General features: G+C 38.3%; 1 protein-coding gene across 1 annotated transcript in view; it reads left to right on the forward strand.

The window, feature by feature from the left end:
• FBXO36 (F-box protein 36) overlaps nucleotides 1-25,270 on the forward strand; it is a 68,608-nt gene that overhangs the window by 28,273 nt on the left and 15,065 nt on the right. Inside the window, exon 2 of the mRNA XM_019657076.1 lies at nucleotides 11,125-11,233. Coding sequence (XP_019512621.1) covers nucleotides 11,125-11,233 — 109 coding nt within the window. The remainder of the gene's footprint in view (nucleotides 1-11,124; nucleotides 11,234-25,270) is intronic.

A 25,270-nucleotide genomic window follows, 5' to 3' on the forward strand; every position in this document is an offset into this window, starting at 1 on the left:
ACTCAGGCCTCTGCAAAGTGTGTGTTAGAACTGACGGGTGTGGCCCTGACTCCACCATCTCTCTCACTTGGGAATGGTCCCACCATCTCCAGACTTAGAAAACTGTGGGTTTCATCAAAGTCTTCAGCTGGAGCTGAAAGAGTGGATCTGTGCTTCCTCTAAAGCTAGGGAACTCCGGCTGTAGTCTTGACCTGTTACGTAAGCAAATTCCAGCAATAATTGTGTAGGAAAATAAAAGAAAAATGTATCTGGTGCTCTGCTAAGCACCTTTACAGGTATTGCTTCATTTTAATTCTCCCAGAAGATAATCAGAAGATGAGCAGGCAAACAGAGATTATGAGACCCACCCAAGGTCTCCGTGCTTGTAGGTCCTTCAGCTGGAATGTCCCTGTGGGTCCAAGACACCTGCTTGGATCCTCTCGAAGCTGCATTTGTGTCTTCACACTGTGGGAACACAGCGACATCCCATCCACTCTGATATGCTCATACGTTTCCTCCTCTTATTGCTCATATGACTTTTTCCCCCTGAATCATAAGTATTCGTATTGGATTTTGTCTTCATTTTCTTTTGGAAAGATCTTTTATTTTAAAGTTCACATTTGTTTATTCATGAACATTTACTTTATCAGCAAATCCTTTAACACACTCTGAGTCCATAATACATTTTATTTATTACTTGCTATAAATCCAACATTTAAATTTGCAACACATATTTTTGTTTTAGAAATTTCCGTTTAACATAAAATTTATTTTTATTAAAATTTATTGGGGTGACAATGGTTAGTAAAATTACATAAGTTTCAAGTGTACATTTCTGTAATACATCATCTATATATCATATTGTGTGTTCACCACCCAGGGTTAGTTCTCCTTCCATCACCATACAAGTATATTTGACTAATATAAAATGTCTTGTATTGATTAGTTCTCTCAAAATACTTTAATTTTTATATTATTTTATTATTTCTTAAATTTCAGGATAATTGGTATACAATATCCTTTTGAAAAGATTTTTATCATTGGTACATGTAGTTTTCTTACTTATTCTCCTTCCTTGGTGCAAAATCTAGTGCAAGTTTTGCTTTCAGAAAACCTGCCTAATGTGAGATTATTTCTAAGGTAACGTGCAAGTCTTAATGCACTGTAAGGAGAAAATGAGAGTAATCGTGAATTCTGTCGGACCTCCAATTGATTTATTGTAATAGGATATTTATCTATAGAGAAGATTGCTTAAAGTTACATTTCTAGATTTCAAGACCTAGGAGGGGAAGCAAAATGAATAGCTATCACCTCTGTAGTGAATGGTATTAGTCACCTCTAGAATTCTGATTCCAAGATTTCAGCCAGAGAATAAGGATGATATTCAAAGCATGCATAATCATTCTTAGTGAAGTGCTATTCCCTGGCCCCTCTACCATTTTCTAAAGTGAAAATGGTATTATTATGTATTTTTTGAAGTAATACTTTTTTCCCCTGAAATCTTATAATAACATTACTTTTTGCATTTATATTAGTCCACCTAGATTTTATTTTTTAATGTAACTGGAGGTAGAGGTTTCAGTTTACTTCTTTTAGATGAATGGCTATCATGGCAACACTATTTATTAAATAAATCATCCTTTTCTTCCCATCTGTAATTTTATGAGATTGTGCAAAATTTCCCTCCATAGCTTTTGTACCACAATGACGCGAGTACCTGTTTCTCCACATCCTTGCTAACGGTGTGTTTTTGGATTTTGCCAATCTGGATAGGTGAGAAATGATACGTCAGTGGTTTTAATATGCTTTTCTATTATTATGAGGGAAATTGAGCATCTTTTCATGTGTTTATGAGCCATGTGAATATTGTTTTTCCTGTAGACTTTGTTTTCATGTCTTTTGCTCATTTTTAAAATTAATGTGTTGGTCTTTTCTCTATTTCTACAAACTCTTTAGGGAGATTAGCCCTTTGTTGTGAGAGTAATTGCAAATGTTTTTTCCAGTTTATCATTTTTCTTTTGTCTTTGTTTGATGTGTGTGTGTGTGTGTGTGTGTGTGTGTGTGTGTTTGTTTTGTTTTGTTTTAATTTTATTGGGGAACAGGTATGGTCATTGGTTACACATTGCTTTCATGCTACAATGGCATAGTTGACTCTTTTAAGGAGGGCACAGCTCACAGTGGCCTATGCGGGGATTGAACCGGCAACCTTGGTGTTATTAGCTCCCTGCTCTAACCAACTGAGCTAACCAGTCACCCACATGTGTGTGTGTGTTTAATCAGGCTTATTGAGGTATAATTTGAATATGGTAAAAATCACCCTTTATCAGTTCTGTGAATTTGACAAATGTATACACCGCCATAATAAAGATATAGAATATTTCCATCAACCTAAAAAGTTTTCTCATGCTCCCTCGTGGTCAGTCCCCTCTCCCACCCCCATCCCCTGGTACCACTGACCTAATTTCTTTTTTGCCACTTCCAACATGTCCTACATGGAATTATACAGTATGTGACCCCTCATATCTGGCTTCTTTCACTTAGCATAATGCTTTTGAGATTCAACCATGTCATTACATATATCAGCAGTTCTTTTTGTTGCTAAGTAATATTTCATCATATGCGTGGATATTTTGGTTGTTTCCAGTTTGGAGCTATTATGAGCAAAGCCACTTCAAACATTTCCAAATTCTCTTTGGGATACTGCTATACAGAAGCTGTTTATATTTACATAATAGAGTTTATTAATCTTCTCTTTTATGGTTTTTGGATTTTGAGACATAGAAAGATAATAAAAGAATTCACCATTTTTTCATTCTAGTACTTGAGTGGTTTCATTTTTTTTACAGGCAGATCTTTGATCTACTTGGAGTTTATCCTGCTATGAGGCATAAATCAATTTTTGTTTACCAAATAGCCACCCAGAGGTCCCCAAATTTCTAAATCAATCTTTTAAAATCTGATTTGAGAAACTCTATTGTACAATTATTTGTAATTATTTATAATTTATGATAACAAATATTTTAATTTATTATAATTTGTATTTATCACTAATATTCAATTAAAGTTAGAAATTAAAAACCTTTTTTTCTTTAAATCTTCAAATGCAACTCACAAAGTAAATTCAATTATAAATCAAGTAATCGTGCATTAAATTAAAAACACTCATTTTCATTGTTCTTTAATGTATAATTAACTTATACATTTAACAAATTATAATTCCTTAAACATTTAAAACACTGTTTACAAACTTAATCAAATTATTTTAAAATTGTAAATTAAAGCCATAAAACTTATAAATCTAACAAGTTGTTTTCTTAAATTTAAATATCATTTACAAACTTGATTAAATCCTCTTAAGCATTTCCATCTATATCACAAATTTAATATATTTTATTTTCTCAAACATTTCTTAAATCTAAAGAGACATAATTACAAATCTAACAAAATCAACCAAGTGTTTAACAAGTTGTAATGAAACAGACTTTAAAATGTAGATCGAACTCTTCTAAACTTTTAAACATCTTAAAATCATTGTAAATTTAATAGGTAGTCCTAAATTTAAACACTGACTGCCAACTTAATCATTTTCATTATCCTATATATTTAAATTTAAAATGACAAATCTAGAATGTCAGATTCTCTGTAGCATTCTAAACATCTTAAGAATACAGCCTAGAAGTACAACTTCTAGTTAAAGAACTATTATATATCTTCCCTGCCTCTGGCAACACCACTAAAATGACAATTATGGGGTTTTTCTAAACATAAACCAACAAAAACAAAGAGAATGGGAAAGGCAACAAAGGCAACAATTTTGCATGCTAGAAAGCAGATGACCGACTGGTAGCTGATTTAACAGCCCTAAGAAAGTTGAAATCTAAACTAGGGAAGTCAGGAAGCAATCAGATTTGCACCCCAGAGCCTCAGAGCAGGGTGACTCAGGAATGGATGGAAACATTCTTTGGATGGAGAGGTTAGAGAAGGACCTGAAAACAGTAGGAATGGTTGAAATTCTGTGGAGATGTGGCTAGAGCCACCTTCTTCAGCTCCCTCTTCTCCTCTGCATAATCAGCAACAGCTTTACCTTACCCACCCCAGGAGAAGACTGAAAGTTTGGTATGCAGAGGGGTAAGCTAGGGCTCCTATGGGTGGCACCCCCAAGCCACTGGGGACAGAGGGATTCAGCGCTGAATATGGCCAGGAATTAAGTGAAAATTCACATACTGAACTTGAAGATTCATTGTGACTTCTGCACAGAACACTGCGGGCAGCCAGGCTTATACCTTCCAGACAGAAATCTGGAAGATTCTTTGGGGAATCAGACCAGGCTAAGAAAAGAGATCTCAAGATACCAATAGCCAGGATCCTCCAACCCAGCAGTTCTCAACCTTCCTAATGACGTGACCCCTTAATACAGTTCCTCATGTTGTGGTGACCCCCAACCATAAAATTATTTTCGTTGCTACTCTATAACTGTAATTTTGCTACTGTTATGAATCGTAATGTAAATATCTCTTTGTTTTCCGATGGTCTTAGGCGACCCCTGTGAAAGGGTCGTTCAACCCCCAAAGGAGTCGCGACCCACAGGTTGAGAACCGCTGCAAGAGCCCCAGCAGGTATGCAGTGAGGCCTATCCTGAGATCCTGTCTAGACAAGCCCTGCTCAAATCCCCAGAGCTTCCAATCAGCTTTCTAGCACCCCATTCCTGAATATACATTGTCTGCTAAGAATAAGCAAGCTTTTGAGGAATGCCAAAACAAATCAACAATTATAGAGGAAATATAATTTTGGAGAAAATAAAAATTCACAAAGACAAAACAAACTATCAGTAATATCCCCAGGAGGATAAGCAGAGATTTTGTATCTATGATACAAGAACAGCACACAAGAAAAAAAATCTCAGAAAATTTAAGAGATTTAGAAAATAAAAAAATATGATAGGAAAAATGGAAAACTCAATTAAAGGGTTGAATGATAACGTTTAAAAAAAAAATCACCTGAAAAAAAAAAAGAAAGAACCAAAAGTGAGAGATGGACAATGGGGTGGGGGGGGGAAGATAATAAAATTAAAGAATTAGATCAAGAGGTCCAATATTTGGGGAAAAAAAAGGAGTCCCAGAAAAAAATTATACAAGAAAATGTTCTAGACATTAAGTTTATGTCTCCAGATTAAAAGCTCTCCCCAAGTGCCCTGCATAATGAATGACAAAAGAATCATACCAGGTATCTCAAGCAAGGTCCATTCAGGAGACAGAAGCCACACTTATTTTACCAGATTCAATTTATTATAAAGAATTGCTAATTAATGGAAGATGGTTAACAACTTAAAAGAGGTATAAGAGAGCGCTAAAAGATCGAGGAGTAGTAGCAGCAACAAGCAGCTATTACCTGTATGCTGGGGGAGGGTGGACAGTAAATAGGATATTCTTTCCCTTTCTTCCCCAGTAAGGCTGAGATTCAGGTTTCTTTGGAGAGGGTGTGGCTACTGCAGGAACAGGAATGAGTAGCCTGCTAATGACAAGAAATTTGCCAAAGAAAAAGAGCCAAACCTTGTCTGTAGAGGCAGCTGCCAGTAGGGAATGCATGACCTGAGGGCACAGCTGGAGCATATCTGCACTGGCCACTGGTTCCAACACTGAATAATAGTAATAGAGGACCAGAACTTGGAAGAGAATATGCATATTTTCAGACAAAAATTTACTTCCTATAGACTCTTTCTGAGAAGTGTGTTGAAGGATATGCGCATATAAAACAAAGGATGTGCTCGATTAAAACTATTCCTAAATTTAAACCCTGACTACCAACTTAGTTATTTGCATTACCCTCTGTATTTAAATTAAAATGACAAATACAGTATGTCAGATTCTTTATGCAGAGAAGAGAGTCAGCTGGCCAAATGGGGCTCATCTAGGAAGGGCAGGTGGGCAAATGAATGCTGAGTGGCAACCAACAAGGTCTGCCACTGATTCCTAATTACGCCCATGGGTTTGAAGTTTATTAATTTGATTCTCCAAGGGCAATTTCATTTCTGAATCATTGAAGGAAAGAAAGATTTCAATGTAGTCAGTTCTCTCTTACTAAAATTTTGAGTTTCTTTCATTCTCATTTCATCCTCAGACTCATTTTCCCCTTATTAATAATGTTGCTTTATTCCTAATATATAAAAAGTACTATACCATTTCCAGAGTAAAACTTTTGATACCTGAAAATCTAAGTTTTGCTGTGTTTAAACAAATTGAACCAAACACAAATACATAAAGGAACATATATTTGATGTTGTGAATTTGCACCAAAAACACATCATTAATGTTTATAGTTTAAATAGGCAGTAAAATAAATCTTCATAACTCATTAAGAAAGTAATGTCTTTCTACCCTTTAGAATGCCAAAGCTCTGTGCTTTTTTGAGTAATATCAAAAAGTAAATTCACATGCAATTCACCCTTGCTGTCCTTTCTTCTCCATTTCTCAGTAGGCTGCTCAGATAACAAAATCCTTCTTCATTTAATAAAGGATCTAATTTCATAAACTCTCCATGACACAGTATCTCAACCACGCTCTGTGAAATCCCCTAATTATATATGCTTTCCAAAACAGGGAGCAATTTGATCTGCTAGAATAACAATAGTCTGCAGGAGCGAGCAGAGATGATTTTGTGTGCTAAATTACAAATGTCTTCCCTGTACAGGTGTTTAGGAAAATTCAGAATGCCCCATGTAGTATGTGGTATCTGGCAAGTCACCCTAATTCTTCACGAACAACTTTGTTTATTAAGTGGATAGATGGATGACTCTTCTTAATTATGCTGTTGGGGAAATACTTAGAGCAAAAAGCGTTCAATTCTTAAAGATGATTGGTGATTAGAAAAAGCAAATACCAAGTCTGAGTGAAAAGCTGAAATAAATATCTTTTGAGAATGTAATTAAGAAAGCAGACCTTGAAGAAGTGTGATTGAATGCTGTTAGATAATTGATGAGAAAAAACACACAGTTCCAATATCTTGGTATATGGGGCTGAGTTTGTTGTTTTGACTATGAAGGACTGACCAGTGAGTGAGCAAGGGGGAAAGGGAGAAAGAAAGAGGCAAGGACCTACCTCTGTGGAGCAGAGTCCATGTATCTGGCTTTGTGCTAGACACTTTGGATTTATCTCATGTCATTTCTTAAAAATTCAGTGAGATGAGCCTCATCATTATGTACATTTTCGAGATGAAGAAATTGAGACCAAAAGAGATTAAGAAATGTTGCAGGGTATAATCCTGTGAAAGACAGAAACCAGAGTTTAAACCAGACCCATCTAACCCCAGACTCTCTGCTTTCTTTCCCTGTGGCAGGATTTTTCAGCTGGAGGTAGTGGTGAGAATGTCACAATCTCAGACCAGGGGTGGGCGTGTGCATTGTTCAAATATATGTAAATGCAGAGATGCCCAATTGGGCCCATTTTTTCCCAATGCCCTCCTCGAGGGCTGCCTAGTGAGTCGCTGCCTAGGTGGGGAAAAGGACTTAAGGTTTAGGGCCTTCACTGGGTGAATGACAAATGTCTTGGTATCTTTCCTTAATAATTTGTGCAGAAGAGATACTGGGGGGATTAATGAGAAATCTTAGACCTCTCTTTTAAAAGGAAGCTCAACTTTCAAGTTTATTGAAAAGATTTACTGGAAATGTATAAAAATGATCATTAATGTTGTTCTATGTTGTTATTTTTTCACAAATTATTTTATTGACTGCAAAGTATTGTAGCATCTAGATATGCCATAATTATTTAACTAGTTCCAACTATCAGCTCCTTAGGTTGGTTCTGATTTTTCATTATCATAATTACCCTATGACAAACATTCTTATATAAAAAAAAATTGTATACATCTCTGATAAATTCCTTAGGATAAATTCTTACAAATAGAATGTCTGAGTCGAAGGGCATGGATGACCTTAAGATTTCTGATAGGCGTTGCCTAACCAATTTACACTCCTCTAAATGATTAGTAGGGCCCCATTTTTCTTCTCCTCACCCACATTGAGTTTTATCGTTTAAAAGAAAATCTTTACCAATCTGAGTGACAATAAGTGGTAGAAAATACCTGTCTCATACATTTTTCTGTTTCAGTAAGTACAGTATATGGAACGTAATCGAGTCTTGACAAAGCTAAGTTGTGATTCTGAATATCAGATTTCTGTGTACTGCTCTGTAGAGTTGTAGTATGAAGGTTGTAGATAAAGAAAGCTTCGTGCCTCAGAACAAACCCTACGTTTATGAGTTAGGGAGGGAGAGGCTTGGATCCTGGTTCTAGCCAGCCATTTCCTTAGGCAAGTGCTATATTCTCAGTAATTCCCTTTAAATACCTCAGAGGAGCCAGCAGGATGCTTATCTATGTGGGCAAGTTAGCTTGATTCTGTGCCCTGAGGCTCTTCCCTCAAGAGGCCATTACAGCAAGCACTTCAGATACTGCCTTCTAAACCAGTACCGGAGGGTTCATTAATTAGTATAAGGAATGTCAGAAATAATTTAATGATGTGCAAGATATGAGGCTGACAAGTAAGACTGTATAAGTGTCTCTCTGCCTTTTTTTGAGCAACATAAGAAGTTGGGTTACATAATGTTTCTGGAGTAGCGCTCTATCTGGAACCCCGTTTGTTCCCGAATCCTCCACTTAATCAAGGATTGAGTAGCTTGTGGCTAGAAGGGTAGCTGGTCGTGTCATTATAATATAGGTACGTTTGCCCCAGAGAGCAACTTCCCTGGGGAGGTTCCCATAGAGAGCCCTTTGGGACAGTGAGGGAGATTCCACTCAGCTTCTAGGAACATGTTTTAGACCCTTGTGGTGCCTGCCTGGGGAGAAATGTCTTTCTTGGGGCAGAATTCAATCTGAGACTTGCTTTCATTGTAACATTACACCTGGTAGCAAGGTTGTAGGGAAGGAGACCTATTGCTTCTAACTTAACCACTCTGAAATTTCTTGCTCACCTATCTGAGTTGTGGAGGGACTAAATTATTTCTGTCTGCCCAATAAGTTCTAAAAGTCCTAGATTATGTGGTATAAAGAACATAAGATTCAGGTTGCCTGGCATCATCATTCAATAGAAAGGAAATATTATTTATAATATTTATTATTAATTTTAATGATATTTAATAGAGGATGAAAAGGATCATTGAAGTGCAGAGAAATGAAAGAAATCAGGTAGGCCTGCCTCGCTCCAAAGTTCATGTTTTTTTCTACTTTAATACTTAATATCCCTCTGTTATGGACTGAATTGTGTCTCTCCAAAATTCCCACACGGGAGCCCTAACTCTCCCTAGGACTGTATTAGGGGATAGGGCCCTTGAACAGGTAATTAAGGTTAAAGGAAGTTGTAAAGATGGAGCCCTAATCCAGTAGAACTGGTGTCCTTATAAGAGGAGGAAGGGACACACTGGAGATGCACGTGCATGGAGGAAAGGTCATGTGACGACACAGTGAGAAGGGGGCCCTCTGCAAGCCAACGAGAGAGGTCTCAGGAGAAACCAAACCTGCCAACACCTTCATCTTGGACTTCCGGTCTCCAGAAAAGTGAGGAAATAAGTTTCTGGTGTTTTCTTGTGGCAGCTCTAGGGACTGATATGCCCTCACCGCCATGAGCTGGGACAGAAAGATGCTTAAGAGGACAATTTTGGTGAAGCTCATTCTTGGGAAAATCAAAAGTGACAGGCTAAGGGATTTTCTGAAAAGAATCAGCTGCCACGATTTCGTGAGATTACAGCGTTCTGTCATTTACGCATGCATTTTTTTCTCACCTCCTTTAGTGATTAGAACAAAAATCTAAATGAAGACCACCTTTTAATTCATTCAACAAGTATTTATTGAGGACTTAGTTTCAGTTGGGCAGGATACTAGGAAAGATGGTGTAAAAAGTCGCTACCCCCCTCAGAACTCAGACATCAGGAAAGGGGAGTGGCCAAGAGGCAGGGCCTCAGCGGGTAATAGGGCAGAGGGGTGCAGCTCTAGAAGGAGAGGAAAGCTGGCGGAGGCCTGGGTCTGCGCGCAGGGGGATAGGAGTGAGGAGAAGGAAGAAGGAGAATGGTAGTTCAAAGCCTGCGGTTCCCAGACCAGCACCACGAAGGCCCTAGGAACAGGGATTTGCAAACTGGTAGAGACCAGGGCAGTAGCCAAAAAAAGTGCACCCAGGGTCTATGAGGACCCCAGGGACTGCTGGGTGGGTGGGGATGGGGAACAGGAAACTAGATAAAGGGAGGGCCCGTAGCAACTTTTCCTCAGCTTAACAAATTTGCTTTGGGCAGAGCCTCCCTGAATGTAATTTCAGTGTCTTTCCTGGTTATGCTAGTGGGGGAGGAACCCAGAGCTGGGAAGCCAACCAGTTTCTCTGCACGTTCGTCCCCTTAGTCATCTTTCCTTGTAGCCTAGTGCAGAAATAGTTTGGTTTGTTGCTCAAGTTCTTTGGAGTTTTGTCATCTCTATTAACTACCCAGTGGTCGAAAAGCATGAGATAAGTTGGTAAAGCTTCGAGGGGCTTCTCATCATGCCTGGTAGTTGACACTGCCATGAAAGCAACATTGATTTCCATCATGGTGCAGTCGGTAGCCATGGAAATGAGGTTTGCTTCAGGTAAACCAAAATGCTCATAGAAGTCAAATGGCCTATCAGCAGATCGATTGCCAAGAAGCATCCTTTGTAATGACACTTTCATGCATCAAACAATGCATAATGGTGTTTTCCCTGGTCTTGTCTATGTCACGGTTGCTCTGTAGGAGAAGAGTATCCACTCATCCTGTCTTGCCCTATTGGCGGGAAGGGAGGCAGCAGGTGGAACAATTACACTGGAATTAGCTCTCCGAGTTAGAGAATGTGTATTCTCAGAGATCTTCAAGAAACAGCCATTGGGCTCTGGGTGGTTTTAACATCAATTGATTTTATAGATTTTTAAGATTCCTTCTCACACTTTGATTTTGTGCCCCCGTAATTGTTAAGGACAATGCTCACGGATGCACAGACCTCACTTCTATTTTGATGTGATGCTGGATTGCAGAGTTATAGCTGATGATGGACATATGGCCTTACGTGCCTGCCCGAGTGATTTTTCAGAACCCCAGACCGACTGGTAGCTGCTGCTGTTGAAATCATTTTTAACTCATAGCACCTTCTATTCAATCACAGGTCATCTTTAGATGGTGGAAGATCTCTCTGAGGAGTGAGTATCGATCAACAAAACCTGGAGAAGCAAAAGAATCTCATGAAAACTTCCTAGAGAATTCACATCTTCAAGGTAAGAAAGGGAACGTGTTATGTACTTACTGCTGTTAAGTTCCCTTTAATTAGTGATAATTCTATCTGAGAAGTATCAAAGATATCATTTAACAAATTGATGTGTCATTATGTGCTTAATTAGATACAGCAGGTAGAGTAGAACATTGGGTTCTTAAATAGAAAATAGTTTACGTAGCCTAAAATTTCTTTGGGGAAAATTATAAGTTGTTTAAGATTCCAGGTTACATGTAGATTCCGATAATAATCTTAAGTCATGTGAATATAACTTGTTGCTATAATATTTAATTATAATGGGTTTCCTTTAGTTAAAAATAAATTAAAAGGTTACTCAAAAACATAATCAAATAATCAAATCTTTCAATTCTTATGTATTTTGGCATTCATTTAAAATCACTACCATTTCTTTCAATGTCAAGGTTTGCTTGAGAAGCTGTCTCTATCAAGTAAATACTTGGACTTAATGATAGAAGTTGTCCTCCAATTTCGCCTATGCTTTTTTCCTTCTCAATGTGAAAATTTCACTCGTTAAAAAGCAGACAAAACTGCTTTTTAAAAAAACTCCCCGTACCCATAACCCAGCTTTTACAATACTCAAAATGTGTCTAAAAATGTACATAAACCCACTGCTTTCACTGGATTATTTTGAAGCAAATCTCAGTTGTTACATCATTTAATCCTAAACTACCTCAGTATGTGTCTCTGAAAGGACTCTCTTTAACTAAAGTCTTTAATAATTATTTCTTTCTTTCTTTTTTTTTTTTTTTTTTAAGCTGAGCCATCCTGCTACCTGTTGGCAGCTCAGCGGCTGCTCAGCTCGGGCCGGACTCGAACCGCTGTTGCTCAGAGCTCAAACTCTTGAGCGAGCTCTTAACCAACTGAGCCACTCGGCCGGCCCCCAATAATTATTTCTTAATAATAAAATTTTAGAGCTGGAAGGCACTTATTTTATTAATAGTTAACAATATTATTAATATTAACATCAAGCACTTTGATATACATGCTCCCATTTTATTGTTACAAAATCTTTGTGAAGTAAATGGTATTATCCCTATTTTGCAAATGAGATCCAGAATGGGTGTGACTTTCTAGGGTCCCACAGCTAATGACTGACATTGCTAGGACTTGAAAATAATTGGGAGTTGAAAATAAAGTATGTTAATTTTACTTCTAAAAGGCATACTCTGGGTGGATCTTTGATAACATTTTTAAAAAACATTCTATTATTTAACATAGCATGTAATAGTTCTTTTTCTAGAAAGAGAGTAGGTTTGATTGTTTTTTTTTCTCCTTAAATATTAAACAGCTAAATGTCTGGATGGATTGTTTTTCATTCCTGATGTTGTACACGTCTTATTTCGTTAATTTCTTTATAGCAAGTATTTATAAAATTCACTATTGGCTTAAAAAGAACTATGTTGAAGAAAGGCTGTCCACATTTCATTGACTAATAATCGGCCCAGGCCTTCCCCTCCTTATTTAATTGTGGAATAGACATGTTTCTGCACAGATACATGGTTATAAAATAGACTTCTAGAAAGCACTTTTCATTTTCAAGTTATGATTCACTTTATTTTCTGAGCCCTGTTGTACCTAGTCCAGACTATAGCTCTAGTGAGTGTGGAATATTTGTGGAGAGATCACGTGATTTTCTGATTGACTCCCACAAAACCCTGGAGATGGGGGTTGAGCCGGACAGATTGGGGGCCATTGTGTTCTGGGTAGAGGATTAAGGGCCAAATCCTCACCTGTTTCTTGCTTTCCCCATGCACCTCCAACAACCCCGCCCCCTGATAAGATACTGGGGTGGGGGTGGGGCACCATCAGCTTCCAGATAACCACTTGTGGGTTTTCCTGATCTTGGAAGAATGGGCAATAAAGTGAGAATTTAAGTCAGCTGAGGCCTGACTCCCTGGTGAGCCCTCCTGCCTGGAGAGACAAGGAGTGCACCCAAACAGGCCTTTTTTTTAAAAAATTTATTTATTAGCTTCAGGTGTACAACACAATGTACTAGTTATACATTTCACCCCTCACAAAGCGATAACCCCCTTTCCCCAATCTATTGCCTCTCTGACGTCGTATATATCTATTACACTTCCATTGATTATTCCCTATACTATACTCCATATCCCGTGACTATATATATATATATATATATTAAATTATAGTTGACATGCAATATTATTCAACATCAGCTTCAGGTGTACAGTGCACTGGTCAGGCATCTACACCGTCCATGGAGTTGTCTCCCTAACAAGACATGTGACCACCTGACACCCTACAAAATATTTAAACCATTATTAATTATATTCCCCAAACTGTCTTTCATATTCCTGTGGCAATATTGTAGTTACCTATTTATGCTGTCTAATCCCTTCCCCTTCTCCCTCATCCCCACCCCTCTCCTTGCTAGCAACCATCAGTGTTTCCTCTATATCTCTGAGACTATTTCTGAAACCGGCTTTTAAAATTGCAGTTTTGAGAATGGCGCATCTCAGGGCTGCCTGGTGGCCTGTCTACAGGAACAGCACTGAGATGCCAAATTAAATGGGCCTAGCAAATTCAAAAGCTTCCTGTCTCACATTTCAGACCTCCTACAGCTTTGTAGTCCCAGCAGAGGGGAAAACACTGAACCACACTGTTGTTGGTCCCCTTCCTCCCCTTGGTTCTTGGGGAGTCCCTCACAAAGGCATCTCTGCAGCAGAAGGAGGGGTGCACTGAGGCACTGAGTGGGGCCCCTGGGTCAGACGCCAGGGTTTGAACCTCCACGCTGCCTCCAGCTGTGTGACCCCAGGCCCATCCTCCCCTTTCTGCGTGTCATTTCCTCCTCTGTAGATACCTGGGGATAAAATGGTCACTCTGTGTAGCCTCTGGGAATTCATGACCTGACACACGAACAGCTTAGAATGACACAGAACCAGCTCTTAATTATTGTTTGCTGTGTCATTAGGATTGGATGTTTGACTGTGTTTGTTTTTCCCATCCCCTCTTTGTTATAGTCCCAAGACTCCCTCCCCCAAGTTTTTTTCATCCAGAGCTCCTCTCCTACTGAAATCCTACACATTGGTGACATGTCTATGGAAATCTGGGTTACCCTTGGGGGCAGCCTGGCAGAGGACCAGGACCTGGCTACTCGTGTGGCTCCTTTGGCCTCTCAGCAACACTTTCCTGGGGGCGACATGTTCTCTTAACTTCCAGAGGGCACCCCACTCTTTGTTTCCCTCTTGCCTCGCTGGCTCCTTCCTGGTCTCCTTGCTGCTCCTCCTTATCGCTCCAAATCTAAATGCTGGGGTCCAGGGTTCAGCCCTCTTGTCTCTTCTCTTGTCTGCCTGTAATCCCTGAGGGGTTGGAGCGAGTCCCTGGCTTTAAATGGCATCCATAAACAAGCCCCTTATCTCCAGCCTGCACCTCTCCCTGAAACGCCACACTCAGATATTTATCTAGCTGCCTGCTTGGCATCTCCACTTAAATATCTAACAGGCTCTCAAATGTAATATATCCCAAAATAGCATATGATGGTCCCCTACACACCCCATCCCCCCACAAAAGTCAGACAAAATTCTGTAGTTATCCTTGGTTCCCATTTCTCTCTTATATGCTAGATCCAATCCATCAACAAAACTAGAATCCAAACTGTGGTAGGCAGCCTCCAAGATGACTCCCAAAGATGGCTACCTCCCAATAGTCACACGTTTGTGTAATCCCTCGCATACTGTACCTAGGTCAGCTGTGCAACCAACAGAATTCGGCAGAATCGATGGTATGTCACTTTCAAGGTTAAGTTATAAATGACACTGCAACCTCTGTCTTTTCTCTCTTGTCCCCCCGTCTCTCTCTTTTATCACTGGCTCGGGGGAAGCTCAGTGCAGGAGGCCCATGTGGTGAAGAACTGACATCCAACAGCCACGTGCATGAGCCTTCTTAGAAGAGGACCCTCCAGCCTCAGTCAAGGCCTCAGATGAGGCAGACACATGAGGGGCAGACCCTGAGCCAGAACCACCCAGCTAAGCCCTTTCTAGATTCCTGAACCTCAGAATCTGTGAGATAATCAATGTTTGTTGTGGTAAGCCAGTAAATTTTGAGATCATTTGTTACACAACAATAGATAACTAAATACTCAAATGCTCCTCACCGCCTCCAGTTCTGGTCTAACCAATGACAACCTTTCCCTCAGATGACTGAATTAGCCTTCTAACTTCTCACTCTTCCCACCCTTGCCACACAATAGATTGTTCTTGGCACAGCAGAATCAGCCTTTCAAATCAAATATCAGGGCACATTGCTTGTCTGCTTCAAACCCTTCAATGGCTTCCTGTCTCACACAGGGTAAAAATCCAAGTCTTGCAGGGATCTTCAGCCCGTCTCCTCTCTTGCCTATTCTACTTGAGGCACGTTGGCCTCCCTGGTGTTTCTTGCACAAACCAAGTGTATTCCTACCTCAGGGCCTTTGCACTTGCTATTTCCTTTGTTAAGAATGTATTTTCCCAGGATGTCCCCATGATGTTTTCTTCACTCAGGTCTCTGCTGAAAGTGCCTTACTAGAGAGTGTTTTCCTGACCACTGTGTAGAAAAGCACCACTTCCTCTCTTGCGCTGACTCCCGTAACACTTACACCACAGACTGTACTCTGTTACCTGTTTATTTGTTTACTGTCTGTCTCTATCACTAGAATGTAAGCTCCATGGTAGGGACTTTGCTTATTAATGGGTCTTCAGCTCCCACCTAGAACAATGCCTGGTATATAGCTCCATAATTTGTTTTATGACGCATTTGAGAGAACTCTTAGAGTGGTACAAAGGTAAACGCTAAAACAGATCCTTCCAAATTATAAGTCTGGTCCTAACAGAGTTCAGGTTTCTGATCAAGAGTTTGCTCCAGGGTTGAGGGGTGGTGTGTTATTAAAATCACACTACCCACTAATTTTAAGATGGGTTTTCAAGCTCAGGGACCAATGTCTTATTAATAATTCTATTTTCAAGATCAGGTACATGGTAGGCACTTAGTATATGTTTGTTAAAATAAATAAATGAAGACTTTTTTTTATAAAGTATTGGGCTGTTGGAAAAGTCATGATGCATTTTTGCAACGAAAAACATAGAAAAAATATGTCATGACTTTCCCGACAACCCAATAATATTGTTTGAAATAATGTAAATAAAATCGCTGTGCTCAAACTTTACTTTCATGACTCTAAATTCATATAAGAGCACCAGGAGTAAATTTTAGTACTTACTAGTGTTTTTATACCCTGGAGGGTTATAAGTTGCACTAAAGGAATAAATCATATAAATCTACGTTAGTCTGCTAGGTCTGCCATAACAAAATACCACCGGCTGTGTGACTTAAACAACAGAAATTTATCTTCCCACAGTTCTAGAGGCTAGAAGTTCAAGATCAAGGTGCCTGCACAGTTGGTTTCCTCTACAGCCTCTCTCCTTGACCTGTAGATGGCCACCTTCTCGCTGTGGCCTTTCCTCTGTGTGTGAACATCCATAGCATCTGTGTGTCCAAATTTCCTCTTTTTATCGGAATACCAGTCAGATAGGATGAGATCCCACCTATATGACCTAATCTAACCCAGTTACCGCTCTAAAGGCCCCATCTCTCAATACAGTCACACTCAAAGGTACCCAGGTTTTTAGGACTTCAACATATGAATGTGGGGGTGGTGGAAAGGGCACAATTCAGCCCATAACAAAATCCAAACTTTCCATGTAGAGAATTTCCTGAAGTTTTATAAGCAGAGTATATCTTTGCTATGTTCGTAATTCATGATTACTAATTAGCTCTAATAATTACTATTGATTCCTATTGCTGCTGTAACAAATTACCACAAATTTGTAGCTTAAATAATAAAAACTTATTATCTTACATTTCTAGAGTTCAGAAGTCTCATCAGGATAAAATCAAGGTAGTGATAGGACTGTATTTTTCCTGAAGGCTCTAGGGAAGAATCCCTTTTCTTGCCTCTTCCGGATTCTAGAGGCTGCCTGCAACCATGGGCTCGTGGCCTCTTCCTCAACCTTCAAAGCCGGCAATGGCTGGTCCAGTCTTTCTCACTCTGATGCTGCTTCAGTGGTTACTTCTTCTCTGACTATGACCTTGCTGCCTCCCTCCCCACTTCTAAGGACACTTGTGATGACAGTGAGCTCCCCTAATCCAGGACAATCTCTCTAGCTCAAGATCTTTAATCACACCTGCAAAGTCCCTTTTGCCATGTAAGCTCACATATTCTACAGTTTCTGGAGATTAGGATATAGGACATTTGGGAGCACGGTGCATTATTCTGCCTGCCACAGTGATATATGTTACAACAAACAGCCTAGATTGCAAAATCAAAAACATTGCTGAATTTTTCCCCTAGGTTTGTGGTTTTCAAAGACAAGACTCATATGTTTATTATTTTAAACTCATCCATACACTACAAAGTACGTATAGGGAGCTGTTTGCATGACTATTAAGAGTGTTGCTTCATACAGACTACCTCTGTGCATATCCTGGTTCCAAAACCCATTAGATATCTGACCTTGGGCAAATCTCTGGACCGCAGTTTCCTCAACTGTTGATAATGGCAATAATAATTATAACATCTACTTCATAGGGTCCTTATGAGGCGTAATTGAATCGAAGTACTTAGAATTTGCCTAGCACATGATAAGTACTCAGTAAATTCTAACTCATACAGTTTTTAAAATTGAAAAAGTGAAAATTCCTTCTCTCTTTCTCCAAGCTCCATTCCCCAGAGATAACTACTATAAATAGTTTCATTTGCATTTTGACTTCTTTCTATTTTGGGTTGTGTGTGGGCTTGTTTACAAAAATAGAATCTTTAATTCTTTAATTTGCTTTTGTACTTAATATGTTGTGAACATTTTTCTGTTAGCATACACAAAGTACCCTGCTGTTTTCCAGGACTGTCTGTCTGGTATTCCATTGTACAAATATACAATCCTCAATTGATGGGCATTTTCAAAACCCTTTAGGCACATTCTGGGACATATTTTATTTGCACACTTATATGGAAATGTCAGTGACTAGATTTCTAGACGTGGAAATGCTGGTCCAAAGATATGTACATTATAAATTTTGATCGACATGGAGTATTTTATTTGAGGGGTGAATTCTTGAATACCTTGTATGAGTTAAGGTTAACTTGACAAAGGATGATATTTCTGTTAACCATGGGATTCAGCACAAATGCCATTTACAACTATTTGACCTAATTATGCCAACTTTATATTTATGCTATTTCTGAAATAATTTTAAATTGGGTGATTTATATTATTTCAATGTTTATTCATAAAATGAGACTTCATTAATATTTCGATGTTGTAATATTTCAATTTTGAGTAATTTAAAACCTTTGCAGGACATTTGGTCCCGTCCAAACTGTCCATGGACACCTTTGGTCCAAGCCAAAAGGTCCTTGAAATGTGGTCCTTTCCAAAACGCCCACACTTAGAAAATGCCTCTGAGTTCAAATAGCCCATAAAGTTTATTTCTATACACTTTTGGTTTACAAGATTAATAAATAAAAAATACTATCATGTTTTATTGGTCCAGTAATTGTGTTGTGGCTATATTACCAACAATAACCCTTCTTGCCTTGATAGCCTGGCTGGGATTAAGTAGATGGGTTGGGGTTTGAATCTTGCAGAAAAATGGGATTTATATTAACTATGGATCAAACGTCCATGGGGATGGACATTTTGTACAGGACTAAATGTTCTCTAATCATCCAAAATCTATATGTAATGCCAGTCACTTCGCTACACTCACAAACTGACCTCCAGAAAAGCTGCTGTATTCGTTATACTGCATCCAGTAGGATACAGGAGTTTTCTTACACCTTTCTCATCACTAATTATATATTGCTACTCTTTTTCATCTTTTCCAGTTAGGTGGTGAAATTAGTATCTCGTTTAATTAACATTTTCCTGATAACGAGTAAATTGAGCCTCCTGTCACATTTAATTGCCATTTACATTCTTTCTGTAATTTGCCTGTTTGTACGCTTATTCCATCTGTCTGTGAGTTTTGAATTCTTTTTTTTATGAGACCTTACAAAACCTGAGGAAACATCTATAGATCTTTTTCTAAACTAAATAAATAGAAATCAGGAAATTACCTATTGGAAATATTTTTGAAATTTTAGTTAAAGGTAAAAATGTGCCAATATAAACTCAGTTGAAACTGCTGGGTCATGGGTTGAGATTGAATCCAGCTTAAAAATAAGTTGTTTTCCAATTTATGTCCATTTTGAAGTTGGTTGTCCGTTTTGAAGTTGGTTGCTTAGATCTTCAAATGACTTATAAGTGGTTATTCAGTATTTAGGCCAATCCACAAAAATCCCTGTGATAAAACCAAATGATAACAACCATACTTTCTGAACCAAACAACAAAGGTTTTACATTGCTGCTATTGCATGTGAAAGGAAATGTGGGAGATACAGTTTTGATGTCAAATTTTGAAATTTACTTGGACATTTAGATGATTTGTAGGAAGAATGGGGCTGAATATTTGAAATGGGGACTACAGTGGGAAATTGATAATACTAATAAATATTGATATCCTGAAATATTGGCCTGAGTTCTAAACCCTAGGAATGTTGGTACACCAGGAACCAGAGAGTGGGAAAAAACAGTCCTTACCTTCTTCCTAACTTGGGCCAGCCCCGTGTATGCACCCATAACCCATTTTCTCTAAGTCCTTTCTTCAGGTTTATATCTCAACCTTTGACCTAGACTTCATTTTCTCTTGCCCCGTCACCACCTCCTCTCTACTTACTCCTCTCCCGTCTGCCCTCTCTGATCAGCAGCTCCTCATCTTCAGCCTGGATTTCTAGAGTTTCTGCAGACTTGGGCTAGGGTTCTGTGGGTGGGTGTGGGGGGGGGGGAGAGTGTTAGGGACAGAAGCACTGTGAGGCAGCCTGGGAACCAGTTTCTTTTATATCCTTCCAGAAATGGTCTACGCATATATACAAAATATGTTACGTTAACACAAAAAGAAGTATCTTACACCTTGTGTTCTATATCTTGCCCTTTAAAAGTTAAATTCAGAAATATCTTAAACCTACACAAAAGAACGGAAAATAATATCACAGATATCCAACACCACTAACTAATAAATGTGAACATTTGCCACATTTACTTCATTTTATTCAAATTATCAAATATGTTGGTGTAAATTGCTCAGAATATCCTCTTCTTTTTTTTTTTTTTTTAAAATTTTTTTTTGGGAATTGCGGGGAGGGGAACAGCGCTGGGGAATTGGGGGAAGGGGAACAGACAAGTTCCTGTCGTTTTGTTCTTCAGTCTAGTTGTGGAGGTCGTTGCTTCACTGGCCCAAGCTGGCACCATCATTGTGCTCTTCTCTGGCGAGGCAGATCAGTCGCTGGCTTCTGGACGGCCGCTCACTGCGGCTGCTGGCCGCTCACGCTGGCTGCTGGCTACACGCGGTAGCCCATGGCAACCCACTGCCACAGGGACTGCAGCCTACGCCGCCGGCGACTCATGGCAGCCCAGCTCCAGGTTGAGCTGTTGTTCAGCATCTTAGCTGTGGAGGGCAGTGTCACTGGCCCTCCTATGTGGGATCCGAACCGGGGCCCTCTGGCATCCCAAGCGAGTTCTTAACCATCGCGCCACTCGGCCGGCCCGAATATCCTCTTCTTTTGATGTCTATAGTATCCAGAGTGCTGTTCTCTTTTTTTCATTCCTTAATCATGGTAATTTGTGCTTTTCTCCCTTTTTTTCTTCACCAATCTTGCTACGAGTTTATTAATTTGATTAATTTTTTTCAAAGAACTAACCTTTAACTCTATTGATTTTTCTCTATTTTGATTTCTGTTCTTATTTCTGTTATTTCCTTCCTACTACTTTCTTTAGGTCTGATTTGTTGTTCTTTTCCTAGTTTCTTGAGATGGAAGCTCAATCACTATGTTCAGCCATTTCCCCCCTAAATTTTCTTTAAGGGCTGTTGTAGCTATATTAGGTAAGTTTTGTTATGTTGTATCTTTATTCTCATTCCGATTAAAATATTTTCTAAATTCTATTTTGATTTCTTCTTTGACTCTTAGATTATTTGGAAACATTTTGTTTAATTTCCGGGTAGTTGGGAATTTTTCGGTTACTTTTTCCCTTGCTTTCTAGCTTAATTGCATGTGATCAGCAAATCTACTCCAAATGGTTTTAATTTTTTGAATGGTTTTCATTTTGTGTCATCTTTATTAATATTAGTCTTCATATTAATCATATTATTCATGCTAATCTTCTCTTTATCATCCCAATGCTGAAGTGAGCATGTATAATATTTATTTAATATCTTTTAAAAATATAATAAAGTTACATATTGGGTTGTCGGAAAAGTCATGACGCATTTTTGCAATGAAAAACATAGAAAAAATACTTCATGACTTTTCTGACAACCCAATATATAGTCAAATTTCTACTCCTCACCTATCTATTTCCCCTCTATTCTCTCCTGTTAACAATTCCAAAGTTGGTATTATTTCCCCAAGCATATTTTATTATATATAGTTACAACTATTCAAATAATATATACCATTTTTATATTTAAATTTTTACATCAATGGTATCATACTATATTGCTTTTCAACTTTGTTTTATCAATCAACACTGTTTTTGAGATTTATCCATGTTGATACATGTAAACCTAGTTCATTCATTTCAATGGCTTATGGTATTCTATTGTATTATAAACCATAGTTTATTCAGTCATTTCCCCTACTGAGGGTAGTTAGGTGGTTTTCACTTTTTTTTGTTTGTTTGTTTGTTTGTTTGTTTTTTTTTTAGCTGAGCCATCCCGCCACCTGTTGGCAGCTCACGGCTGCTCAGCTCGGGCTGACTCGAACCGCTGTTGCTCAGAGCTCAAACTCTTGAGCGAGCTCTTAACCAACTGAGCCACTCAGCCGGCCCTGGTTTTCACTTTTTTGCAAAATAAATCTTCATTTATTCTTGTGCAGTGTGTGAGTGTTTTTCTAAGTTGAGAGTATAGAAGTGTATTCATTGAGTTGTAGGATTTGTACCTCTTCATCTTTACTAGGTATTGACAATCTCTTCTCCACATAAGTTAAATCAATTTATACTTTCATTGGCGTTTTATGAGAAAAGCTATTTCCCTATGTTCTCACCAACATTTGGTATAATGAGCAATACATGTTAATTTTTGCCAAAGTTGGTGTGCAAATTCCCTGATTATTAATGAGGTTGAATATCTTTTCTTATATTTATTGACCACTTGGGTTTTCCCTTCTGAGAATGGCTAATTCATTTTCCTTGCCTATTTCTTCTATTTGATGGTTTGTCTTTTTTGTATTAATTGTAGAAACTCTTTTTTTAATAAAGATTTTGTTGGGGAATTGAGGGAGGGGAACAGCGTTGGGGAATCGGGGAAGGGGAACAGACAAGTTGTTGTCCTTTTGTATTTCAGTCTAGTTGTGGAGGACGTTGCTTCACTGGCCCATGTTGGTACTATCATAGTGCTCTTCCCAGGTGAGGCAGATTGCTCGCTGGCCACTGGACGGCCACTCACAGTGGCCCTTGGCAGCTCATGCTAGCTGCCAGCCACTCATGGTAGCTTATGGGACCCACTGCAGCCCCACTGCAGCCTACACTGTCACTGGCAACTCACGGCAGCCCAGCTCCCGGTCGAGCTGTTGTTCACCATCTTAGCTGTAGAGGGCAGTGTCACTGGCCCTCATGTGGGATCCGAACTGAGGTCCTGCTGCTCAGAGCTGGTGTCCCAAGCCAACTCTTAAGCAATGTGCCACTTGGCCGGCCCTGTAGAAACTTTTTTATATACATATTTTGAATACCAATTCTTTGGTTTGGTTATATGTGCTACATATATTTCGCCAAGTTTTTGGCATATCTTTTCACTTTGTTTATGTATATAAAAATTTACCATATAAAAAACCCATATAAAAGTTTACCATTTTAATGCAGTTCAAAATTGTCAATCTTTTACTATATAGCTTGTGCTTTTGTGTTTTGTTTAAGAAATCGCTCCCTACCCTGAATTCATAAGGACATACGCCTATGTTTAACTCTAAATATTTTATGATTTTTTTTTCATATTTTGGTCTCTAACTTATCTAGTTTATTTTTTAATATGATGAGATGAGAGGTTATAATTTTTTTTCTATATGGCTGGTCAACGTTCCTAGCATCATTTATGGGATACTCTAATTATTCCACACTTTTAAAAAATATCTCATCATTTACATATTCTAGCTTCCTGTCATTTCCAGGGATATTTAGTTCTATTGATTATTTTTCTTAACACCAACACTATACTGCCTTAATTATAATCTTTATAGTGAGTTTTCTTTCCTGTTAAGATGAATTCATCTACCCCTTCCTCCTGTTCTTTACATGGGCTGTTCTTGACTTTTTACGTTGCATATAAAATTTAAGATCAGCTGGTAAAGCTATGTAAAAATTCCTGTTGAAATTTTAATTGGAATAGGATTGAATTTTTAGATTTTTGAGAGGAGAACTGTCATCCTTTGGTCTTCCCAACATGAGTGCGGTGTATCTCTCCATTCATTTAGACCTTTATGTTTTTCAATCAAGTTTTCTTCATAAAGTTCTTATGTATCTTTTTTTCAAATTTCCCCAAAACACCTTATATGTTTTGTAGCTAACAATGGAATCTTCTTAAAAATTGTTTAAAAAATTCTGTTTTAAGTTTTGATTATATAAAACATGCGTGTTTCCAAAGTTAAAATTGTAAAACAATGTACATTCAAAGGTTTGCTTTCATCCCCACCTGCCCCACCCTTTCCTTCCCTTGCCCACTAGGTAACCACTTGTGTTTGTTTTTACGTGCCCTTCCAGTTTCTTTCTTCTTGTATAAACAGTAACATTCTAGTCCTACTGGTCAACACTTTGCTTTTTCACCAGTATATCCTGGCGATTGCTTCATGCCTTTAGAGATTTTGTTTTGTTTTGCTTCATTTTAATAGCTGCATAGTGTTTCTTTGTGTGGATGCACCAGAATCCTAATAATGAAAATTTGGATGTTCCCAATCTTGTGGTATTACAAATACATAATACCAAATGAACAACCTGGTGTATGGGTCATTTCATATTTAGTCAACATATATTTGTGAGGTTACTGGGTCAAACATAAATATATTAGGTCATCATTTTGAATTACTTGTTGCTTGTATCAGAGAAATGATACTGATCATTTTTCAGTAGTCAAGTCAGAATTTCTTGACTTTCGTATGTTGGTGTTTAATCTGCAATAATGGCAGTTTTTTCTTGCTTTCTAACCATGATATATTTTTATATCTTCCTTTTTTATTTTGCTTTGACCTCCAAAACAATGTTGAATAGAAATGGTGAGAATTGACATTCTAGTCTTATGCCTGACATTAGAGGCCATATAACATCATGATTAGGAGATGCACTGTAGAGCAAACTGTTTGGTTCAACCCTTGTTTTCACCCTGGGACCTTTCTCACTATGTGGCCACTGTGTGACCTGGGTAAGCCACTTACCCTCTCTGTTCCTCCTTTTTTTCTGTATAAGAGGGTAATAATAGTGCCCATCTCAGAGTCACTGTGAGGATCAAATGACTCTGTGTGTGTGTGTGTGTGTGTGTGTGTGTGTGTGTGTAGTGCACTATATATAATGCACTCTCTATATATTATATATGCACATATATATGGTACACACACGATACATAAAAATATTAGAGCAGTACCTAGCAAATATTGAATGCTATACAAATCTATATGTTATTATTATTGCTACTATTGTAACATTTTTGGTAACTACCCTATGTCAGGTTGTCAGGTTAAGGAAATTTCCCATTTATTGTTAGTTTTCTAGGAGTTTCTATTCATAAACAGGTATTACAATTATGTGAAACAGTTTTTCTGCATTTTTGAGATGATAATTTTTTTCCTGTTATCTGCTAAAATGGTGAATGCTTTTAGTATATCTTTCTAAGTTCATTCTGGGATTAACTCTGCAGGTCACAATTTATTTATTTTTTTATATGTTTATAG

This window comes from Hipposideros armiger, unplaced genomic scaffold, assembly GCF_001890085.2.
Source record: "Hipposideros armiger isolate ML-2016 unplaced genomic scaffold, ASM189008v1 scaffold_273, whole genome shotgun sequence".
Classification (NCBI taxonomy): Eukaryota; Metazoa; Chordata; class Mammalia; order Chiroptera; family Hipposideridae; genus Hipposideros; species Hipposideros armiger.